Genomic DNA, 22,104 nt, shown 5'->3' on the forward strand with positions numbered 1-22,104 from the left:
GCCTGGAGGGCCGCAACAGTCTTCGTGGCTGCTGCTTTGAGAGCCGCGGCTGCAATGGAGTTAGTGTTCATAGGTGAGGTGATTCCGCAGCATCCTGCCTCTGAGTAGTTGTTTTAGCTTTGTCTCCTTTCTGCTTGCTTCGGTCATGACCGGGTAACCTCGGTGTTCCTTTGATGAGGCTTTGGTTTTTCCTGCCTCTAGTATCTTTTCCATTTTTAATCCTTTTTGCATAGGGAATAAATAAGAGAACCAAAGATATCCACGAGGATCGGGTTAGTGCCATTCGTATCCGCAAGAATTGGAATAGAAGGAAATGAGCTGCCCAAGGGCCTTAATAAAGAGAAATGTAAAGACTTCATCGGTCTAGTTTTTGCAATACAAATCCTCTAATAAACATCATGGACTTGTTTTCAGACTACTTTTGAAAAGAAAACTCTTGAAAAGGCAGATCCGTCGCGAGAACTCATGAATCTGGATTATTAAGTCTTAGTTTTAAAAGAAAACGCCTCACGTGCAAATCTGTGATAGATAGCCGTGGGTTTGTCTGCTTTGAAATGGTGTTTGTGAAAATGAAGACCATGAACCCAGAATAAAAAGGTTTTGAAAGCACGCTGAACCCAGAATAGGGCACAACCATAATGCGCGTTTAAGGTGAAATCACAGGATAAGATAAATCTTTTACCGGGACAAAGTCCCTGTTTCTAGCGCCAATTGTGAACACATAAATCACGAAGCCATCCACGTGTTCACAAACAATATTCGCATACATCCTAATTCTAGAATTGTACCGTATGCGTAACGGGATGATTATATCGATTCATCGACTCGAAGCCTTCGGGCTTGTCATTGTCTAGTCGAATATTATCATAAATAATGTTCGTATAAAGGAATAAACGAGAATCAAGTATAAATAAAGCATATGAAGTTTAACGCTGAATGTAAGGTGCTGAAATGTAAATAGACAGATTTACGTGGTTCGGCACTAAGGCCTACATCCACGGGGTTGGTGTTTCACTATGTATTGAATGGTTACAAAGATAGTCGAATGACTTTAGAATACATAGGTCTGCGGAAGTAGGGGGATTACTTACTCTTCCTATTTCTCTCTCCTATATTCTCCTATTGCTCTCCAAATGGTCTCCCCTCTCTCTTAGTGGAGAGGGGTATTTATAGGGTGGAACGTGGGTCCCATTTCTGAGGTGCCGTTGTAATCTTATCTTCTTGTGCTTTGTGCCTATTACGCAGAGGTCTTCGGCATATGCCGCGGCCTGAGCTTGAATACGAAGGTTATCCTCGCTTCTTCCACGAGCTGATTGACACGTGTATATCTCTTTGGTATTTAATGCGGGTAGATGGATGTCTGCTCGTGTCAGACAAGTGTCTCTTTGTCTGGTCATATCTGTGTCAGCCTAACTTCCTCTCGGCCGTTGATCTGGGATCTTCCTCGGGATTGGGTGTGTTAATACCCAAGGGGTATTATCTGGTGCTCCTCTGAGCCATCATACCTCTGTGGTCCTCTGTCCCTAACCGTCAGATCTGCTGACCGATGACATCTTCTGATGAGATGCTTGCTATCATGTTTTGATGTCTCGCTTCGCATGCCTTCCACGTGTCTGTTTCTGTACACGTGGTGGATGATGAAAGGTGTACATACAAAGAAGGCACAATTAGAGATACCTCCACAAATCGGGGGATACTCAAAAAAAAAAATATAAAAAGAAAATATATGAAGTAATTGAAGTATTCCTTATCCAAGTGTGTTTGGGGATACTTCAAATAATATATTTTGATTAGATGAAAAAGAAGAAAGACTTTGGAAGATTTGTGTGATATGAGAAGTGCTTAAATTTATTTTAGTGACTCCTAATTATAACCTTTTGTAGACAATCAAACTTTCATCTAGGAAAAAACCCCAAACCAAATCCCAATTAATTCAAACACTGAGTCAATCAATTAAAAATCATTCACCATAATTTGTGTGATTTTTCTGATGGAGAAGAAAAGTAAAGAGGGATACTAAAAAAAAAAAGGTTTTTAGTTTTTCTTTTCAATTTTTATTTGGGTAAGGATATTATGTTTATTTCACACCTAAACTCCTTAACCAAAATACAACCCCATTTAACTTTGAGTATCCCACAAAGTGTGGAGGTATCCCCGATTGTACCCTCTTCATATCCATTCTTTCACTCTTAACAACAGAATTCGTCCAAAAAAAAAAAAAAAAGTATATGCCAACAGAAATGTAGCTAGAAGAAAATATGCGAGAATCTACTGCTTGATGGAATGTTTTAGCTATCTGCTTAGTTACATGTTGTTTTAAATTTGAGAAGAAAAGAAAAATTCAAAGAGACCGAAAAGGGTTGAACCATATGGGCAAAAACTAAGTTCTCTAATTAACTAAATAATATATAGCAGTATTATCTAAACAAGACATATTAAGATTACAAAGTACTTGACCTTTTCTGTTCTACCTTTATATAAGAACAAATTCCATTCACTTTCCTTCCAATAATTTCTGCTTCCGTGTTTTACTATTTACGCCAAAATTTGAGTTTTTTGTTCAGCAATTCTCTAAAACTAGTTTTATGTTTTGCTGATCACGTCTCTTCATAAGGTGGATAGGCTCCACAGCATGGAATTCGGTTACACCGAATGGGTTCTTTAAGTTTGTTCTTCTTTCCAAAGGGTATGACTGCATTCTTAAGCTTCTCCACATACGAGACCTTAGGCAGAGGGGGTACCTTCCCAACTTCGACAAACTTGTTTAATATATCACATTGTATCACGTAGGAAATACCAATTGGTCCTACAAATAATATATTAGAGAGAGTCTAGTCCAGTCAATTGTCTGTTTGGTCCTATTTGGTAATACTCCCTCTGTTCCACTTTAGATGAGTGTTTATGGTTATTTTTCTGTTTCACATTACTTGATAGCTTTCATATTTTTCCCACAACAATACCCTCACAATTTGTCTTGGAACCATAAGTTTATTTTTAAATACACTAATAGTAATTAATGTTTGAAGACTTTTCTCAAGGGCATAGATAGAATTTTTTTGTATCTCTCTCCATTTCTTATTCTGCATGAAAACTCCTAAAACATCATCTAAATTGGAACGGAGGGAGTATAAATTATAGTTTGGTCCTAAAAATTATAGTTTGGTCCTAAGGTGATGTCATGGATGATGTAAATGTCATCTTGTAGTGGCAGAAGTACCCTTATATTATTGTTTGGTCCTACAAAATAATGGTTTGGTCCTAAGGTGACCATGTATATACAAAAATTTAATAGAAAATATCTCATTCTCAGATTTACTTTCTCTCTCCTCTTTATTTTCAGATCTAGTTTCTCTCCTCTTTTTTTTCTGCTGCTGCAAAGAAATAATGAAGATTTGTGTTTTTTTTCTAGGGTTTTGATTTTCAGAGATGATGAATACGATTTTGCAGAGATGATGAAGACGGTGAATCATATAAAGATGATGAAAACGCCGAAGATGAAGATGTTGTTGAAGACGACGAACTCAGTTTTGAAGATGTTGTTGCTGTTTTGATGATGAAGACGATGGTGTTTTGAAGTTTCTGCTGCTGTGTTGTATGATGAAGAAGAAAAAAACAATGAAGAAAACGAATATAATCTTGAATCTTCATCTCGGATCTCTGTTCTTGATTTTCTTTCGTCTTCTTCATCGTTTTGATGTTTGTTGCTCGAGTTGGTGATGATGATGAAGATGAAGACGAACTCAAGATAGATCTGCCGTTGTTAAAAATTTAATTAGGTTTTTGGTTTCTTGATGTTGTTGCGATTGGAGATGAAGATGAACTCGTCAAAACCTAGAAATCTGTGGTTGATGTTGAAGATGAAGTTTTGTGAGTTTTGTTGTTGTTGTTGCTTCTGCTTAAGATGAACTTCATTCCTGGAATGAACTTCATTACTGAAATGAACTTCATTTTTGGAATGAACTCTGTTTTTATATAAATGAACTCTGTTTATATGGAGTTCATTTTTGGAATGAACTCTGTTTTTATATGGAGTTCATTTCTGGAATGAACTCTGTTTTTTTAGCTTTTTATATGGAGTTTATTTCTGGAATGAACTCTGTTTTTTTAGCTTTTTATATGGAGTTCATTTCTGGAATGAACTCTGGTTTATATGTTTTCTGAAAAAATAAGTAGAAACTAACAGGAATTCATTTTGACGAATGAACTGCTACAAGAAAATAAGTAAAAATTTAACACAGAAGGGTACTTTTGTCTGTTTTATATTTTTAAATAATTATGGACCAAACAATAAAGGCGTTTTCCCAAAGGACTAAACAGACATGGGCCCACCTCAAAAAGGACCAAACGATATTTTTCCCTTGTATCTTCTTGATTACTGGCCTGGACGACATCTTTGAAGATAAACAAAACCACTATTTAAAAAGGTGATTAAACCCTAGAAATCACAACTAGTTACAAACCCTAGAAACTACTTACAATATTTCGTTGACTCGAAATCAGTTCCACAATGGAGGAAACATCAACTAGAACACGTCTTCAGAAGCTAAAAGCTGCTAAAGAAAAGAAATCTGATATGAAAATCTAGGTTAATTGTTGGTATTCTTGCATGCATTCAGTAGATTTTTTTTTTCCTTCGATTTTAATGTTTATTGTTGATGATGATGATGATGACCTAAAAGACGAAGATGGGAAATCGAAAGGGAAAACCAAACGAAAAAAAACATAAAAAATCCGGTGAGATTTTTTATTAGCTTCGTCTTTTAGTGTTTGATTTTGTTTTTTTCAATTTCTTTTTTTGATTTTAAGTTTTGTTGTAGTAACTGTTAATGATGACCAAAAAGCCGGTAATCCGGAAAACAAGCACAAATCTAAGAAACAAAAAGTTTATGGTGAGATTTTCATCCTATATGTATCCCCCCCCCCCCCCCCGCTCCTCCCCCGACCCCCCCCCCCCCCCCCCCCCCCCCCACCCCACCCTTTTTTAAAAAAAAAATTCACTTTAATGTTCTTCAATTTTAACATCATTTGGACCTGATGATGATGATCACCTAGAAGAGGAAAACGGAGAAACTGATGGTGACCAACAACTAAAGGGGATGAAAACAAAGGCAAAGCACGATGTTGCTATAAGAAGAGAATGGAAGTCTCTAATATGCATTTATACTGCTTCATGTGTGATTCATGTTTGGGTTTTGCAGCGAAGTTAGAGATGTTACTGACATGGGTTGTTGCTGTTAGTAGGCATGGCTTGTTGGTTAAATGCAATACCGACTGGGTCAGTCAGCATTGCGGGCTGCTGCATTACCTATGCCGACTGTTTGTGTGGCAATGGCGACTGTAGTATTAAAATGTCGATTCTTTTGTTGGATTTGAAAATTGACTTAGAGTTTGAGTTAGGATATGAGTTTACTAAAATCTCTATCAATCAAATCACTGCAATTTCTTCTTCTTTTACTTCTTTAAAAAGATAAAATCTAAATATAAACACACTTGGGGATACTTGAGGGTGATTTAGACATTACAAAAACAAAATCTGATAAGGGGTTTTCCAAATTACTTCATAATGATTTATTTTTTATTTTTTCAGTATCTCCCAATTTGTGATGGTATCCCCCAATTGTGGGTTCTTATAAAAAGTCCTTTAAAAAAATGATGTGGATTTTATTTATTTATTTATTTATTGTTGATGGTTGTGGTAATGTAAGAATTAAGAAGTAGATGGAAGTAACTTTAAGAAAATAGATGGAAGGGGTTTGTGCCGGTTCGCCTCCTCTGCTAGACTCTGAAGAGTGGACTGGAGAAGAAAAATAAAGAGTTCAAAAGTAATAAATCTAAAGAAGACTTAGGGCTCCACTCATTATGTAATTTATTCCCAAGGTATGCCTATTATTAACCATCAATCTAATTGATCGGTTGGTCTTGATAGCGATCGATCGGTATGCCTACAATACCGCGTAGCACAGAAAATAGATCGGGTTTCTTCTACCCGTACCATTCAGGATCGTTGGATATCTCGGATCCGGTTTGGTTCGGGTTTTTTGTCTCGGTTCAGTCGGTTGGTTGGTCGGTCGAGTCGGGTTCATGTGCAGTCATATTTCTCATAGAAGACTTTGTAGAAAAAACATATGTTATGTAGGATAAAATGATGAATACAGTAAAAACTCCATATATTGATACTCCATATATTAATAAACTCTATATATTAATAGAAAATCATAGTCCCAACTTGGACCAGTTATAAATAGTAATAACCTCCATATTTTAATATTAATAAATTTCTCTAGTCCCGCTATAAGGAATCTACCTCCATATATTAATATAATCAGCATTATTAGAAACTTATAGATCGTGTTCCATCGAAATTTAAGATGAAATAAAATAGGTATCTATAGTTTGAGAAAAGGATGTAGCTTTTTGGATTGTTATCGCATCTTTTGATTTGCAGAGTCATTAATAAGTGCATCTTCTTGTTGAACCCAACATATTTCCAACGTTTCAAGCATATTTAAAGCTTCTTGTCATGTAACTTTTAGTATATCCCTACTATCATCATCAGGATTATCTCCCTCTCCTTCTTATCTAATTCCATCGATGATTAAGACTTGTTGATCATTTGGATAATTAAGAAAGATTATATCTATTATCAGTTACATACTTTGAATTATCATTTTTGTTATACCTCTCTATATTAATAAACTCCATATATTAATAATTTTGTGAAGTCCCAACGTTATTAATATATGGAGTTTTTACTGTAACATGTTATGCAACATAAATAAAATGTGCATAACAGGTTATGCAGGTGCATGACAGGTTATGCTTATCAAAAATCACTGCATAACCTGGCTAACTTGTTATGAATAACCCATTTTTTTCATTTCTTTTTTCACTTTAATCTTCTTCAATTTTATCATCTTTTGGACCTACTGATGATGAGCACCTATAAGAGGAAAAAGGAGAAACCGATGATGACCAACAATTAAAGCAGATGAGAACTAAGGCAAAGCACGACGCTGCTAAGAATAGAAAGGAAGTCTCTGGTATGCATTATCACTACTTCATGTGTGATTCATGTTCACATAACAGATTCTGTAGAAACAAGCATATGTTATGCAGGAAAAATGCTGAATAAAATGTTATGAGGCATAAATAAAACATGCATAACATGTTATGCAGGTGCATGACAGGTTATGCTTACCAAAGTTAATGCATAACCTGTTATGAATAACTTATTTATTTTTCAACTGTGTTTAAAAGTATCCTGAAACAACCCCATCAAGGAAGTAGCAGACATTGAAAGATCAGGTATCATCTAGTTCACCTAAACCTAAAGCAGATTGAAACGAAAGATACAAAAGAAAGATGGTGAGAACTTAACTTGTCCACATATTTCATGTTTCTGAACATTTATTTATCTTTTTGTTACGCATTTTGTTCTTTTCTGTTGTGCATCTTTTTCTTATTTGCTATTGATTCTGATCGGGCAGCTGGGGAGCAATTAATTGCGAACACTAGTGCACCTAGAGTTCAGAATGATAAAGCTACTAAAGTGAAAAAGAAAGAAATGAAAGTAAGTTTTGGATGATGATACAGAGAATGAGAAAGAAGTATTTTTTTTTTATTTTTTTTTTTGCTGAATCACCCTTTTTATCAATTATTGACAAACTAAAAGGATACAAAAGTTACTATAAAATAATAGATAAAGAGAAAAAATTACAAAAGAAAGGAATCTTAAGAATGAATTTTAAGGTGACTAAGAATTTGGTTTTCATAGCTATTATTCCACCTGATCCCTTTTAATCTGACACCATGATCTTGAATAACCTTCATGACCATGTGCTTGAAACCATGAATATTAACATCTCCTCCTTCAAAGAACACTCTGTTTCTTTGAAACCATAACTCCTTAATGACAGTACAAGCAGAGATTATCCAAACTTCTTCAATGATAGGACTGTGCTGTTTTGCTGCAGAAAAAACTTCTGAAAAAGAGTATGGCCTGGGAAATTGAAACATATTGCTAAGCCAATTCCAAACCTGTACACTGAATTCACAAAGCCACAGTGTGTGCTCCATAAAATCCTGCTCTGATTTGCAGATACCACATCTAGAAGGCATTTCATATCCCTATTTTCTTTTCATGTCATCATTCACATAAACACCTTGCAGAAGCTTCCAAATGTTGCTGGCAATAGTTGGGTGCAAAGATTTCCTCCATATATAAGAAGACCAATCAACCTTGTCTTCCTTGTGTCTTATTTTCTCCACTGCCTTTGCATTATTAAACATTCCACTACTATGTAGGTTCCATATTATGGAATCACTTCCACTGTGAATCTGAGGCAAATTATCAATCTGTAACAAGTGCTGCAACTGAGGATGTATATTCCATTGGTTATTACTGATTAAGTTCTGAACTTTCAGCTGCATATTGTTATGAATAAAATCAGTATAACCAATTTCATTAATTAGTGGTGATGATCCATACCAGTTATCAAACCAGACTGAGATGCTAGCACCATTTCCAATCTTCCAAGAGATGTCTTCTTGCAAAGTAAGCCAAGCCCATTGCAACCCTGCTCTTACTGATGATAATTTCCATTTTGAAAACCATATGCCATATTTATCTTTGAACTTAGCTGTAAAAAACAGAGCCCATTCATCTGATGAGTATACCAATTTCCACATCATTTTCATCAGCAAAATTTTGTTAAGAACTTCTAGCCTTCTAATACCCAAGCCACCTTCACTATATGGCACACAGATCTTCTTCCAAGATAAAGTTTTGTACTTTCTAACCTCTCCATCACCTGACCATAGAAAGTTCCTTATTAGTTTTTCACATATCTTAATAACTGAAGATGGCCATTTATAAACTGCCATATTGTAAAGAGGGTAGCTGCACAAAACTATTTTAACAAGAATCAGTCTATCATGAAAACATAATAATCTCCCTTTCCAAGCTGCAAGTTTGCTCTGAAGCATAAGGACCATTGGCCAGACCATTTCAGTAGTTACTCTTCCTGGAGCTAGAATGATACCAAGATACTTATCAGGAAAATTAGATAAATCCATACCAATTATGTTGTTAATTTGTTGCTTTCTGGTTGAATTAGTACCATCAATAAAACACTTGCTTTTGGCTTTGTTAATCATCTGACCAGAGCTATGTTGATATTTTTCAATCAGTTTGAATAGACAAAGCAAATGTTGATATTTTTCAATCAGTTTGAATAGACAAAGCAAAGTCTTCTTAGCTCCATTACAGAATAAGAAAACATCATCAGCAAAAAATAAGTGTGTTGGATATATTCCATTTCTAACTACCATTGGAGTTAGTTGCCCTGTATTAACCAATTTTGTGATATTTCTACTCAATACATCTTCCATCAAGATAAATAAAATAGGGGATAATGGATCACCCTGCTTAAGACCCTATGTATTGAGAAGAAGCCACATGGTCCTCCATTGATCATGACTGATAATTTTGCAGATTTAAACATGGTTAACAACCAATCACACCAAGATGATGAAAATCCATATTTGTGCATAACTTTAAGAAGAAAAATCCAACTTACAGAATCATAAGCCTGTGATATGTCCAGTTTCAAAGCCACATTACCTCCTCTTCTTTTTTTCCTCATTTCATTTACCATCTCTGAAGCTAGAAGAATCTTTTCTTGAATACTTCTTCCTTTAACATAAGCAGCCTGTTGTGATGAAATTAACTTCTCCATGAGTCCATTCATTCTGACAGAAATTATCTTTGTGAAATTTTTGAATAATACATTACTCAATCCAATTGGTCTATATTGACTTGCTTTCTTAGCACCTGCACATTTAGGAATGAAGGTTAAGAAATTTGAATTCATGCCTTTGGGAATAAATCTTCTTCTCCAACAAAATTGTATGGCATCTTTTAAATCCAATTGAATTATATCCCAGCAACTTTTATAAAAGGATCCAGGAAATCCATCTGGACCAGGGGCACTATCTGATTCCATTTCAAAAATAATTTTTTTGATTTCTTCATTGGTGGGAATGGAGTCCAACATTTCTTGGTCTTCATATGTAATAACTGAAGGAATAACATCAAGCAATTCTTCAGAAACATCAACATCTTGAGCTTCAAACTTTTGTTGAAAATGCTTGACTAAAGTATCTGCAATTTGAGATTGATCACTAATAATATTTCCATTTGTATCTTCAAGTTCACTAATTGTATTTCTTGCTTGTCTAATCTTCATTCTAGCATGGAAGTATGTAGTGTTTGCAGAACCATCTTTAATCCATTTTGCTCTTGATTTAAGTCTCATAAGAGTATTTGCTTGAACTTCTCTTGTTGCATGTTCATTTTGAGCTGCTACTAAATTGGCTAAAAGATCTTCATTTAAGGGATTTTGATCAGATAACTCCATTGCTTTTTGAACTTTCTCTTCTGCCTCCTTAATTTTTGTATTAATGTTACCAAATATACTCCAATTCCACTCACTTAAGAGATTTTTTAACTTTTTTAGCTTTTGCGTGAAAATAAAAGATGGATCTCCAATAATATTCTCATTCCATACTTTCTTCACTTCACTTAAGAATGATGGATGTTCAATCCACATTTTCTGAAATTTCCAGGGAACATTCTTTGGTTTGGGTATGCTTGCACAACCACATAATAAAGGAGCATGATTAGAAACTATCCTCAATCCAACCTTATATCCCCAATCACCATACTTTTGTAGCCATAAAGAATTGAAAACAGCTCTATCTAGAACACATAGGATTCTTTTTGTTCCTTGTTGACAATTGGACCAAGTGTATTGCTGACCTGTGATAGGAGCTTGAATTAAGTTGCATTCATTAAGGCAATGAAAAAAATCCATCTTTGATATTCTGTCAGGAGCTTTACCACCAAATTTCTCTTCAGGTGAAATTATAGCATTGAAATCACCTAAGACAACCATGGTTTTTGTATCTGACTAATGATTTCCATCTCTGACCAAAGAAATTTTCTTTGACTCTTTTTAACATGAGCATGAACACCAGAAACTAGTACTTCACCAATACTGACAGTTACCAATTGGCTAGACATTGAAATAACTTGAGGAGTAGATAAAGAAGCATTCCAGAATAACCATAAATTACCTTTTGTAGATGAGGTTGAATTATGAATCACCACACTTTTCATTCCAGAGAGATTTAATTGACTGCAAAAAGAAGAACTACAAGAAATTTTTGGTTCTGCAACCCAAAATAGAGATGGGTTAAATTGATTCACCAAAGACCTTAGTTTATTCTGAGCCCTAGGTCTTCTTAGGCCCCGAATATTCCAATATATGATCTTCATCTTGGTGGTGGAGGGTTTTTGGTACCTCCCTTACCATGATTTTGTCTGAGATTATGTTTCTTATTTGCAACAATTGGATTACCACCTTTAGCTGCACCTGGATAATGTTGAGAAGTGGAAAAAGTAGAATTAGGATTAATCACTTGCTTTTCAACCACTTTTGACCATGAAGTAACCTTAACAGTTTCATCAGAAACTGTCCCTGTCTTACCATCTACAAATTTGATTTGAGGAGTTTCTACAACATCATCTGTCTTATTTTCATTAACCACAATATCTTCTAGAATATTTTCTTTGACACATTCAAGAGGACTGAATCTTCCAGTAGTAGCAGTGTGAATAATTTGATGAACTGGAACTGGTGGAGTAGCATGAATTGTATGAATGACAGAGTCTTCATTGTATCTTTTGTATGATATATTGTTTCTTTCGTGTGATTGATTTGTTTTAATGTTGATTTGATATGTTTCAGTTAATCAAGTTGATAATAATTAGATAAAAATAAAAAGACATGAACCCGAAAAATCATAATACCCTAAAGGGAAGAAAAAACAAAGGGAAACACCCGAAAGGGAAGAAGAAGAAAATGACCAGCAATGTGTCATCTATAAAAAAAATATGTGTTGAATTAATGTAGTGCATCATTTGTAATAAACTTATCTTGTCATTTACATGCTTGTTTACATGCTAACATCTTGTAAAACACATCATGCTTCTTGAAAAAATAAATGTAGAACAATTTATGTTTTCTTAGAAAAATGCATAATAGGATATACAGTCAACTGGTTATATTTTAATATAATGTGTTAATGTCATTTACCTTTCTGTTTACATTTAAAGCATTGTGAATAACAGGTTATACATGGTAAAAATGTGAAGAACAGTTTATGCGGCTATCTGAGAAAGAGGCATAACTGGTTAGGCAGCCATCATAGCAGTTCCAGTTAGTAAATGCATTTTTTTTTATTCAGTTAAACCTAAAGCTGCAAATCAAGGAGGTACTTATAGATCAAGTTTCCAAGGGTAGTTACCTTCTTAGGTAAGATAAATGCAGCAGGTGGTTTTACTTCGATGCAGATTAATATGTTGAAACTATGTATGTTTTGGAAAGTTATTAACTGGTTATATAATGTGAACATGTCATACTTGGAGGGCAAGAGCAACCATCTCATGGATGAGGTCATTCAATCATATGACCATGATGATTTGGATCAACATTCATTCAAGGTATCCGAAAAAAGTTTATATAGTCAACGGCTAGTGAGATTGCTGTTACTTTTTAGATGCCAAGAATTAATGGAGACAGAGGAAATGAGATTCTAACTTTAAAGAGGAAGATGAAGCTGAATCGGACACTTGTCATCATCAAGGAATTCCGGAACAAATTGAAATCAGGTGTTGTGAGTTAAGATCCAAATGCACCCGTAAAAAAGGTGTGGATTGACGATATTGAAAAACTGGTGTTGAAAAAACTTTATGATAAAGGTAGAGAATAGGAGGTTGTGTCCTTTTTCTTATTTTACATCCTAGTCGTCTTGTTCTTTCGCCAGGCAATGGGAGACTCCTTGTATGTCTCGTACATTAGTTCGGTAAAGGATTTGGTAACCATGGGATCTATATCTTTCCCGATCTAATTCATGAACACCTGATGGACAACATCAAGACTGTGAAAAAAGACAATATTCTTCTTAGGAATTGCGGTGGTTGGAGTATATACTTTCTAGTAATTTAGCTTTTTTACTTTCTCAATCTCTGTCAATAAATCATATCTACAAAAAATCTTATTAGTTTTTTTTTTTTTTTTGCATCTTTGGTTGGCTGAGCATTGTAACTTAGTTGAGCTATCCGACACTATCAAGGTCAATCCCAATGCTATACCAAGAGCTTCAAGGTGGGACTTTGCAGCAACGAAGAAAGTAGTGAACAACAAGCATATTCCAAGCTTAGAGGTATTTGTTTATGTCTGTTTTGCAATAATGAACCTTAAAAATGAAAAAAAAAAATGTTATGAAGGTTATGTAAGCAAAAATATAAATGTACAATATGTTATGCACCCGTAAAAAAAATGCATAACATCTTATGAAGCTAAAATTGTGAATGCATAACCAGTTATGTATCATTAAAAATGGTTGCATCACAAGTTATGCATATAGACTGTTGTTATGTCACTCATATCTATTACATTTCCGTTGATATATGTTATGCATCCCAGATGAGTGTTATCAATCATGTTGCAGTTTCATGATAACTTTAGAGATGATCACAGTGCAATGAAGTTGGAACTCTGCGAACCAAGAGAACCAAGAACAAGGGCAGAACTACTTAGTCTCCTTAAAATCAATTTAAAAAACAGAATAGGGACAAGTGTAAAGAAATGTTTCAATTACATTACAGATCATTGAGTAAGTGTCTAAATATTCCTGGAAAAAGGTTGAAGTTCAAGCAATGTTAAAGACCTGAAACAGACTCAGGAAACAAAGAGACAGATTGGCGAAAGATTCAATTATGAGTTGTATGATTCTGTGAAGAGGTTGCTCGTTGCATCAGGCATAGATGATGTGCAGGTTGGCTCGTCAGGTGGCCTTAGCGTCGATGTATCATCAGTTAAGCCTAGCGTCCCATTGAGTCAAAATTTTCCTAGGAATGCGACACTTGTTGAAGTGGTATCTTCACCTGAACCACCTGCACAAGAATCTCTCACAGAAGTTATTAGACTTGATAGTGAAGACCAAACTGCTAGTCACGGGCCCAGTCTTCACCTTGCAAGTTTGTGGACATGGAAATAGCTCTTAATCTCTTCAACGACAAGGAAACAGACACGCCAAAGGAATTGGAGACTAATGGATAATGGTTAAAAAGTTTGATAGAGGACCACGATGCACATGAGGTAAATAATCCCGAGATTGTGGCAGGTTTGTCTAATCCTTTTCACAATTTTATATCTGTTGATCCTCCTCCTCCAATTGAAATAGTTTCTGAAAGAGTTATTACTCCAACTTTTAAGAAAATACCTCACTTAGGGTTAGAGTTCTGTGCTTCTAAAATTCTTACGGATTATTTTTCTTTTGAGTATCCACCAGTAGATTTGTTTGATCCTAAACTTGTGCATGTTGACCGAAGGAAACCTTTTGAAGTTTCCACATTCTATGTTCTCTATACACTTCCGAATGTAGAAAAGATTAAGTGTGGGGGAAACTTCTACCAAATCATAGTTTCATTAGTACTCTATTACGCAAATGTTGTCGTGAAGTTGTTATTGGAGCTGCAGGTCGTTATTTGGGAGGATCCCCAAGTTTTCATATTGTTAGTGTAAGGACGATAACAATAACGTCGGGCTGACAACTTTAAACCAAGTGTTACATATGAGGCAACCCATTGGTTTTGTATATCTATTCTTTTTTGTTTTATCTGTTTTTATAGTTTGCATATCATATCTTGTATTCTCGTCTTAAAATATTTATATAGTGAAAGTCTTGACGAAAAATATTTTCGTCAGAAAAATTCTGACTGCACCTTGTGCCAAAACAACTCTCGAGACTTCATTCGAAGTCCGATTTGAGTGGTTGACCCCAATTTTTAAAGAGGACATGCTCACCTTTCTTTTCGAAAAATAAAATCTGAGTTCGGAGTCTGTTAGGTTGGACCGATTGTCCTGGACATTTGAGTTTTTGTAATTTTCCAGAACTTTTACAGACATCGCAATTGCCAGTCTGGAGGCCATAACTTTCAGATCATTTACGAAAACTTCAAATTTCGCGCTTAATTCAAATACATACTCATAATAATTTTGTGGGTTTTAATGTACCATACATATTTATATGAGAATGAGAGTAAAATCGTATCAAACATGGAAATTTACTTTTTGAGAAAATCCTACTCCTAAAAGCTTCTTTTTTTTCCTGATTACTAAACATGGAAATGGAATTGTATCACCAGAAAATAGATTTCATTCCCTCCAACCATACACGCCATAAATATTTTAGGGGTAGTTATGGGGAACTATGAATTCTTTCCTTTGAATTAAGTCACTCGAATCTTCGTGTTTTAGTTAGTGGCGAAAAGCGAGTTTAAAACCAAACCAGAAACATAAACCATCAGAAAAGAGCCGCACGTTGAGAACATAGAATCTAACTAACCATTCCCTTTCTTTTCATAATATCTAAAACAAGCATCCGCAAACACCATTCTGTCATTCAACATTCTATGTACTGTTATGGGTTACTAACAAAACCCTAAATTTCGCTTACCCTATCTATCTATTTATCACTTTGACAATTCTTGGCGCATTTTCTCAACAGGTTATATTCTTATCTCAAGTTTCTTTATTGTTTGAATTAGGTTTAAATATGAATTCTGGGTTTAAACCTTAGGCCTTAGGTTTTATTTAATTTAATACAATTTCAGTCTTGTTATTGAAACTGGTGAAAAATCAACATTTAGAGTAATAAAAAAGCAAGCTTTTTGAACTGAAATTCGAGTAATTCTGGTTATAGAAAGATGAAGTTATTTATTTATTTTTGGGTTTTTGATAGGGCCTTTAGGTAGTGATTTCTGATTACACTTTCTGGAAGAGGAGGCAGGAATTTGCTAAAACTGTAAATATATGAAGAAGAGAGTTAGTTGCGATTTAAGTGAGGTCTTTAATTGCTTAAATATGAATAACCGGGTGTGTAGCGGTATCTGGGTTGTATAAAGATTTCTTGTTTCTGTAGTGTGTTCTGGCTGGTATGGGTGTGGGTGCAACAGTCAATTCAGGGTGCCTACAATAGGTCTCTTGAATCCTACAAGAACTAGGAAGAATTCTGTTTAGAGCTTTATTTTAGTAGACATTCTCCATTCTAATATATGAGCAACAAGACTGTTTATGGAGAACTAGGATTACAATTGAGTTTGGTTTTTTATTTTCAATTTCGAAATCTTATTGATAATATCTTGGAATGCAATAATTTACATTAAGCATTTTTCCATGTATAGAACATGGAGGGTATGGAAGATGTTTGCGTATATACCTGCCATTTGATCAGAATCTATTGATACAGTTTGTTTGCAAACCGTTTAGCTTTTTGTTGGTTTGCTCTTTTGCACTGTTTAGTTACGTGACCCGATGCTTAAGTTGTGTTTATCTTACTTTCATATGTTAGTATGTGTGATTTCACTTGTGCAGTGAATCCAATTTAACCTTCTTGTTTCCAACTCATGTCAGGTTTTGTGTTTCTATAAGTTGGTGAAATCTTATACTAGAAACAATGAGTAGTACCTTCAATGGACAAATTTTGGTGGAAAAGCTGGCGAAGCTCAACAGTTCACAGCAAAGTATTGAGAGTATCCTTTTCATAGTTGTATGAACTGAAAATATGACTGTTCTTTCAACATTATTTTTTGGAAAATAGGTTCTTTTTGAGGCAGTGGTTTTGCATTCTCTGCTTATTAATGGTTGTGTTCCATGGCACCTCAGTACTTACTATATTTCTTACACTGTTTATTCGTTTGCCATACATAATTTGTGCATTTAACAAGTGCCTAAATCGAGCTACTTTGGTAGGAAAATAGATTTTCTTTGATCAAACAACAAAAGCAACTATTAATGCACTAAGGTAGAACCGCCCCGGTGTTAAATTCTTAGTTTTACCTGTTGTCAGAGTGAATATCTCATGAATACTTCTTTAGCATCTCCTTGTATTCCTTAGATGTTATCCTTAACATAATCAAGCTTTATCACACTGGTGTATCTTCCATATGAAGAAAGCAAAGCAAGTGGTTGAGACGTGGGATAGGCAGTTCCACTGTTCCCCTCGGGAACAGCGATTGCCTTTTCTATATCTTGCAAACGATATATTGCAGAACAGTAGAAGGAAGGGTTCAGAATTCGTCGATGAATTCTGGAAGGTTCTTCCAGATGCTCTTGGCGATGTAGCTCAGAATGGGGATGAGTTCGGAAGAAATGCTGCACTACGACTGGTATGTATGTTTAACCCTCTCTCTTGGCGCTCTGCCACTCTCTTATAGCTAATTGTTCTTCGTGCCATGGTTTTTTTACGTATATATGGGCTGACAAACTGCAAAAAAACTGCTTGACGTATTCATGCGGTTGTTGACTTATCTGATAGTGCTCTTATCTCTATCGTTAGAATTAATCGAGTTGAAGTTATCATGCAAATGTGGATATTCTTTACAGCATTTAATTTTCATTTTACATTTGTTACCTCAGGTTACTATATGGGAAGAGAGAAAGGTTTTTGGCTCTCATGGACAAATCCTGAAGGAAGAGCTTATGGGAAGAAACTTGGAGAACCGCAATAGAAATAGAAAAAGTGTGTCCCTCAAATCGGTAAGAAACTTTCATTATTTATTCAGATCTACATGTCTGTCTTGGCGTTTCGATATGTTTAAGTTGCATTTTGAGATGTTCTTTGTTTCTTGTTTACCAGAAACAAGCTATTGGAAGCATACTGGAGAAGATAATTTCGGATTATGAAGTTGTTTATGATAAATCCAAGGATGAAGAAACTCTTTTGAGCAAATGCAGGGAAGCTGTCAAATGTGTTGATAAAGTAGAGAAGGAAATTGGTGGTGCATATGGCTCAGGTGCGCACTTCTGGGTTGTTTTTCTTTTTTAACCCTATTGAACCATCCTATAGAAAGTATTCCGTAGAACTTAATTTAGTAATGAATTTTCGACATAAGATGATTACAAGCGATGAAGCGAAGCATCATTATAACTTACTGGACATCTTCCGGACATTTTCAAAATGCATGAACTTGGTTCTCTTTGATGGACAGTGCATGCCAATGGATCTGAGTTTATTACAGTGCTGCGAGGACAGCATACTATACTGGGAGAGTGCATTGAACGGCTGACAGCGGCTGAATCATCTAGAGCGACACTTGTTTCTCATTTAAAAGAGGCTCTCCAGGAGCAGGTTACTTTTTTTCTTTGACTTGTATCACCCCCACCACACAACAGCAGACGCACAAAACAGACATTTCTTTTTTGTATCTGCATTCTAGATTCATTTACTTTTGCTGTTTATTTTATTTTGCTAATTTATAGAGTGGGGTTATTTTGTTCTTGTAGGAAATTGAGCTGGAACAAGTACGCAGTCAGCTTCAGGTAATAGCTGAGCACTTCAATTAATTTAATAACTTATGGAGTCAGTTTTTTCCTTCAAGGTTTTGTCTATCTTTTTAGGTAAAATCCTGAGTTAACTTATACATCTGAATTCATGTGGCATGTGGAGTCTTGAAAAGCATGTACTGCTTTTTTTTATCAAGGTTTTAAATCCAGCCGTTACCCCCTCGAAAAAACGGCCGTTAAAGCAGTTGTGGTCATGTGGCCTGACCGTGAGGTTCAACATTATGCTCCTCTATATACCGGCGCTAAATAGCAAATAACCGCCGTTATCTTGGGTGGTATACAGTATAACGGTCGTTATCACCGTTTTTTTTTCTATATCATTTCATGTGTTAATTGCAAATAACAGTCGTTGTATAAGACTGTTTTTGTGTTATAACAGCCGTTATAACTGCTTCTGTGAAGAAAGAACAGTCACGGTCCTAGCCTGAGATCTGTGTCTAAACCCGTTTCTTAAACCTTGCTTTTCATTGAGGAATGATGGAGGGCCGTTCTAGCATTTTCTTAGGTATGATATAGTATCTTAGCTTCGATATGCTTTGCTGTGAAGAATCTTTAGCTCAGCATAACATTTTATAATGCTATGTTTTTATTCTCAAATAGTTCATGACCCGACTGTGCGGAAATGTTCCAATATTCATCTTCTGATTCAACATCTAGACACGAAGATTTAAACTATAATAGTCAGAAGTTGTGATATTAAATGCTTTAGTGGGGCCATCAGAAGCCCCTTATTCTCTACGACTCTACCTTGAAGACACTTTTTTTGTTCCTACGTAGTGGAGCATTCATTTTCTTTCTGTTTTATCAAGAGACATCATCCAGAATAATGAATAACGCATTTGTGATTGTTTCATGTATTTCTTTTTCATGTATGGTACATCAGTTCTTCTCATGTATGTTACTGTAATATCAGATCGCTCAATCTCAATCAGTACAGGCGGACAATGTCTGCCAGCGGTTACTTAGCAGCACCAGCGGTCAGTTGCTAGATGAGCAACAGAGGCTGAAGGAAGCAAATACACTCTCAGGCATGTCCTCGACTTTCACTCCAGCAGATAATCTGGTGACAAACGGAGAGAAGGACCGATCAGCTCCTGTCATGTATACTAGTCAGTTGACTTCTCTTCCTACCGGAAGTGCACCCCAGACTGGTGAACAAGAGCCACGAAAATCTACAGCTGCTGAAGTTGTCGCAAAATTGACAGCTTCAACTTCATCTGCTCAGATGCTTGCTCACGTTCTCTCTTCCTTGGCTTCTGGGGGAGGCATTAGTAATAATACACTGAAGGAATCCTCTGATGATTATACATCAGACAAGAGACTGAAACTCGAGAATGGCTCATCTTCTTACATGCAACAACCACCTCAACATTCTCAACCAGCAGCAGCAACTTTTCCACATCCTGAAGCTCTTTTGCCTCTGCACCAGCCGCCCCTGCCATCATCATCACCAATGTCACAGCCACCACCTCCACCATCACTTGTAACAGCATCAACGCCACCACCTGCGCATTTCATGCAGACAGCTGGGTCTATGACGAGTGTACCATACAGCTATGGTTCAGCAGCCCAACAAAGACCACAACAACCGCCTTTACCCAGTTATCCCGGGCAGGGGAGCCAGCTCTCAGGGACTTCTCCGTACCCATCTCAACCAAATGCTTATCAGAATTTGCAGGGGTCATCAGGAAGCGGTTTCTATAACCATCCCCAACCCTTGCCGGCAACACCACCCATATCTCGGCAGTAGGTTTAATCAGATTGTATATGGATGGGCTGCTTGATTGAAAGCAAAATTTTGCTTAGTTCTTTTTTTCTTGCTAACATCCTACTTTGTGGAGTGGACGGTTCTTGTTGTCCTGGTTGTTTGATGTTGCTTCTGACAAATTTAGGTATCTTTAGATGTATGTTAAACTTAAATTTAGTCACATACTTGTTGTATATTAACTATATATGATTATGTCAACTGTTTTATATTGACGAGAAAAATTAATTTGTTAATTGCTTCATTCTAAAACAATAAACATTCTGAAACACCGTTCTTCTCACATTCAGACAGATGAAGATGGACCATCTTATGCAGCACGCAGTGCAGAATGTCAGCGTTACTGGATTGGCACTCCTTAAAAAGGAAAAGTATCTTTCTTTCTTGTCTTGTGTTCTTGGTTCCCATATAAAGTGGGAGTGTGATCACCATGTGTTCATGTCGCAGGTAAAGCGTATACAAAAATCCCGCGACAAACTGGAGCTGGGTTGGGTCCTCACTGTGGAGCTTTTAGTAATTTTCCGCAAGGAGGAATATTGACAGTATGTCTATGTACTGATGTCATCTGCTCTTCTTTAAGAACATGAAGAAGGGTCATCTCTAGGTAGCTGCTTATTACATATGCACTACGGTCCTCTGCTGTCGTCCGTCTAGAGGACATGTTGCCCCCATGTTAGTGACTCCCAGGGCTCTTCTTCAACAAAAGCCATAGCTCAGTGGAAGTCACCCAATAACCTTTACAGTGAACTGGGACTTGTTTGTGGGGACGACTCCCATAATGTAGGTCGTTTCAAACGACCAGTTACGTGTAGGTGATGCATTGATATAAGCCAAGAGTGCGCGTGCGAGGAAACGATGTACTTGCCTATGTTTCATACAGTTAGTGGAAGTTATAATTTTTAATGGAGTTCACTTTACTACTCTCAAACAGGCATCGTAGACGCAGAGGACATAGTTCTTCGATACGAGTTCTAAATCTTTGCTAAAATCCTACTAAGTATTGGGATTGAGAGAGTGTGTTTAACTTTTTAAAGCATGCATAATTAAGTTGAATATAAACCCAACACTTAGACACTGCTTTTCATTAAGAAAACTTGTTTAGTTTTTAAAACAAAGAAACAGCAGAATCAACATGTTCTGAGCACGAATTAATTGTTTGACTAATTAACTAACTTTTGATTTTACTTATATTAGATTAAGTAAAGAGTTGGGTACTATGTTACAGAAAGAAATAGTTCCCATATACCGTTACCCCAAGTAGTCGGTAGAATTTTATGTACAAAAATGAGTCAAGTAGGGAGATTTTGACTGTCGGATTTTCAGTCTCACATGGTTACCTGATTTGTTTATGGTTTTACCTTAAAATGTCCTCGATTTCCTATTGAATTCACTCTTGGTCTCTGTAATAGTTTTTTTTTTTCCTCCTTCCTTCGTGTTTTACATTTTTTAAAGTCTTGTTGTTTGCACAAATAAAACTGCCAACAAAAATGAGACCAAAAAGGGGCACGGAATTCGCCATCTTTGCCATGTCTCTTTAAACATTTTATTTTATTTTATTACTTCCTCGGTTCCTAATTAGATGAGTTATTTGTACTTTGCACAAATTTTAAGACAAGGAAGAAAGTGGAGTATATTTAAATATTTTTTATAATTATACTCTTACGGATAATAATTAGTAAAATTTGGAAACGATTTATCTCTTAAACTATACCACGGTTTTTTATAAACTTTATACCGTTGAAAAGCATTTTAAAACAGCTACGCCACGAATATAAACATGACTATCAAATTATGCATATTTCATATAGTAACAATAATCAATTAAAATGATAGTTTTTAGAAATACCCTCTTGATTAGTGAAATGG

The 22,104-nt window shown here is 35.7% G+C and overlaps 2 protein-coding genes across 2 annotated transcripts; one reads left to right on the forward strand and one right to left on the reverse strand.

Annotated features, from left to right (window-relative positions):
* Positions 1–8,127: 8,127 nt before the first annotated feature.
* LOC113273200 lies at positions 8,128–10,955 on the reverse strand. Its single transcript, XM_026522958.1, has 2 exons — positions 9,689–10,955; positions 8,128–9,257 (listed from the first exon to the last, which is right to left on the reverse strand). Exons 1-2 carry the CDS (start codon positions 10,953–10,955, stop codon positions 8,128–8,130), a joined length of 2,397 nt encoding a protein of 798 aa, XP_026378743.1.
* Positions 10,956–15,304: 4,349 nt separating this feature from the next.
* LOC113362822 (regulation of nuclear pre-mRNA domain-containing protein 2-like) lies at positions 15,305–20,482 on the forward strand. The gene is made up of 8 exons (XM_026605321.1): positions 15,305–15,636; positions 16,542–16,660; positions 17,049–17,296; positions 17,547–17,666; positions 17,767–17,923; positions 18,119–18,258; positions 18,414–18,449; positions 19,387–20,482. Exons 2-8 carry the CDS (start codon positions 16,585–16,587, stop codon positions 20,221–20,223), a joined length of 1,614 nt encoding a protein of 537 aa, XP_026461106.1. The 5' UTR covers positions 15,305–15,636; positions 16,542–16,584; the 3' UTR covers positions 20,224–20,482.
* Positions 20,483–22,104: the final 1,622 nt, after the last annotated feature.

The sequence above is a fragment of the Papaver somniferum genome, chromosome 4 (assembly GCF_003573695.1).
Source record: "Papaver somniferum cultivar HN1 chromosome 4, ASM357369v1, whole genome shotgun sequence".
Classification (NCBI taxonomy): Eukaryota; Viridiplantae; Streptophyta; class Magnoliopsida; order Ranunculales; family Papaveraceae; genus Papaver; species Papaver somniferum.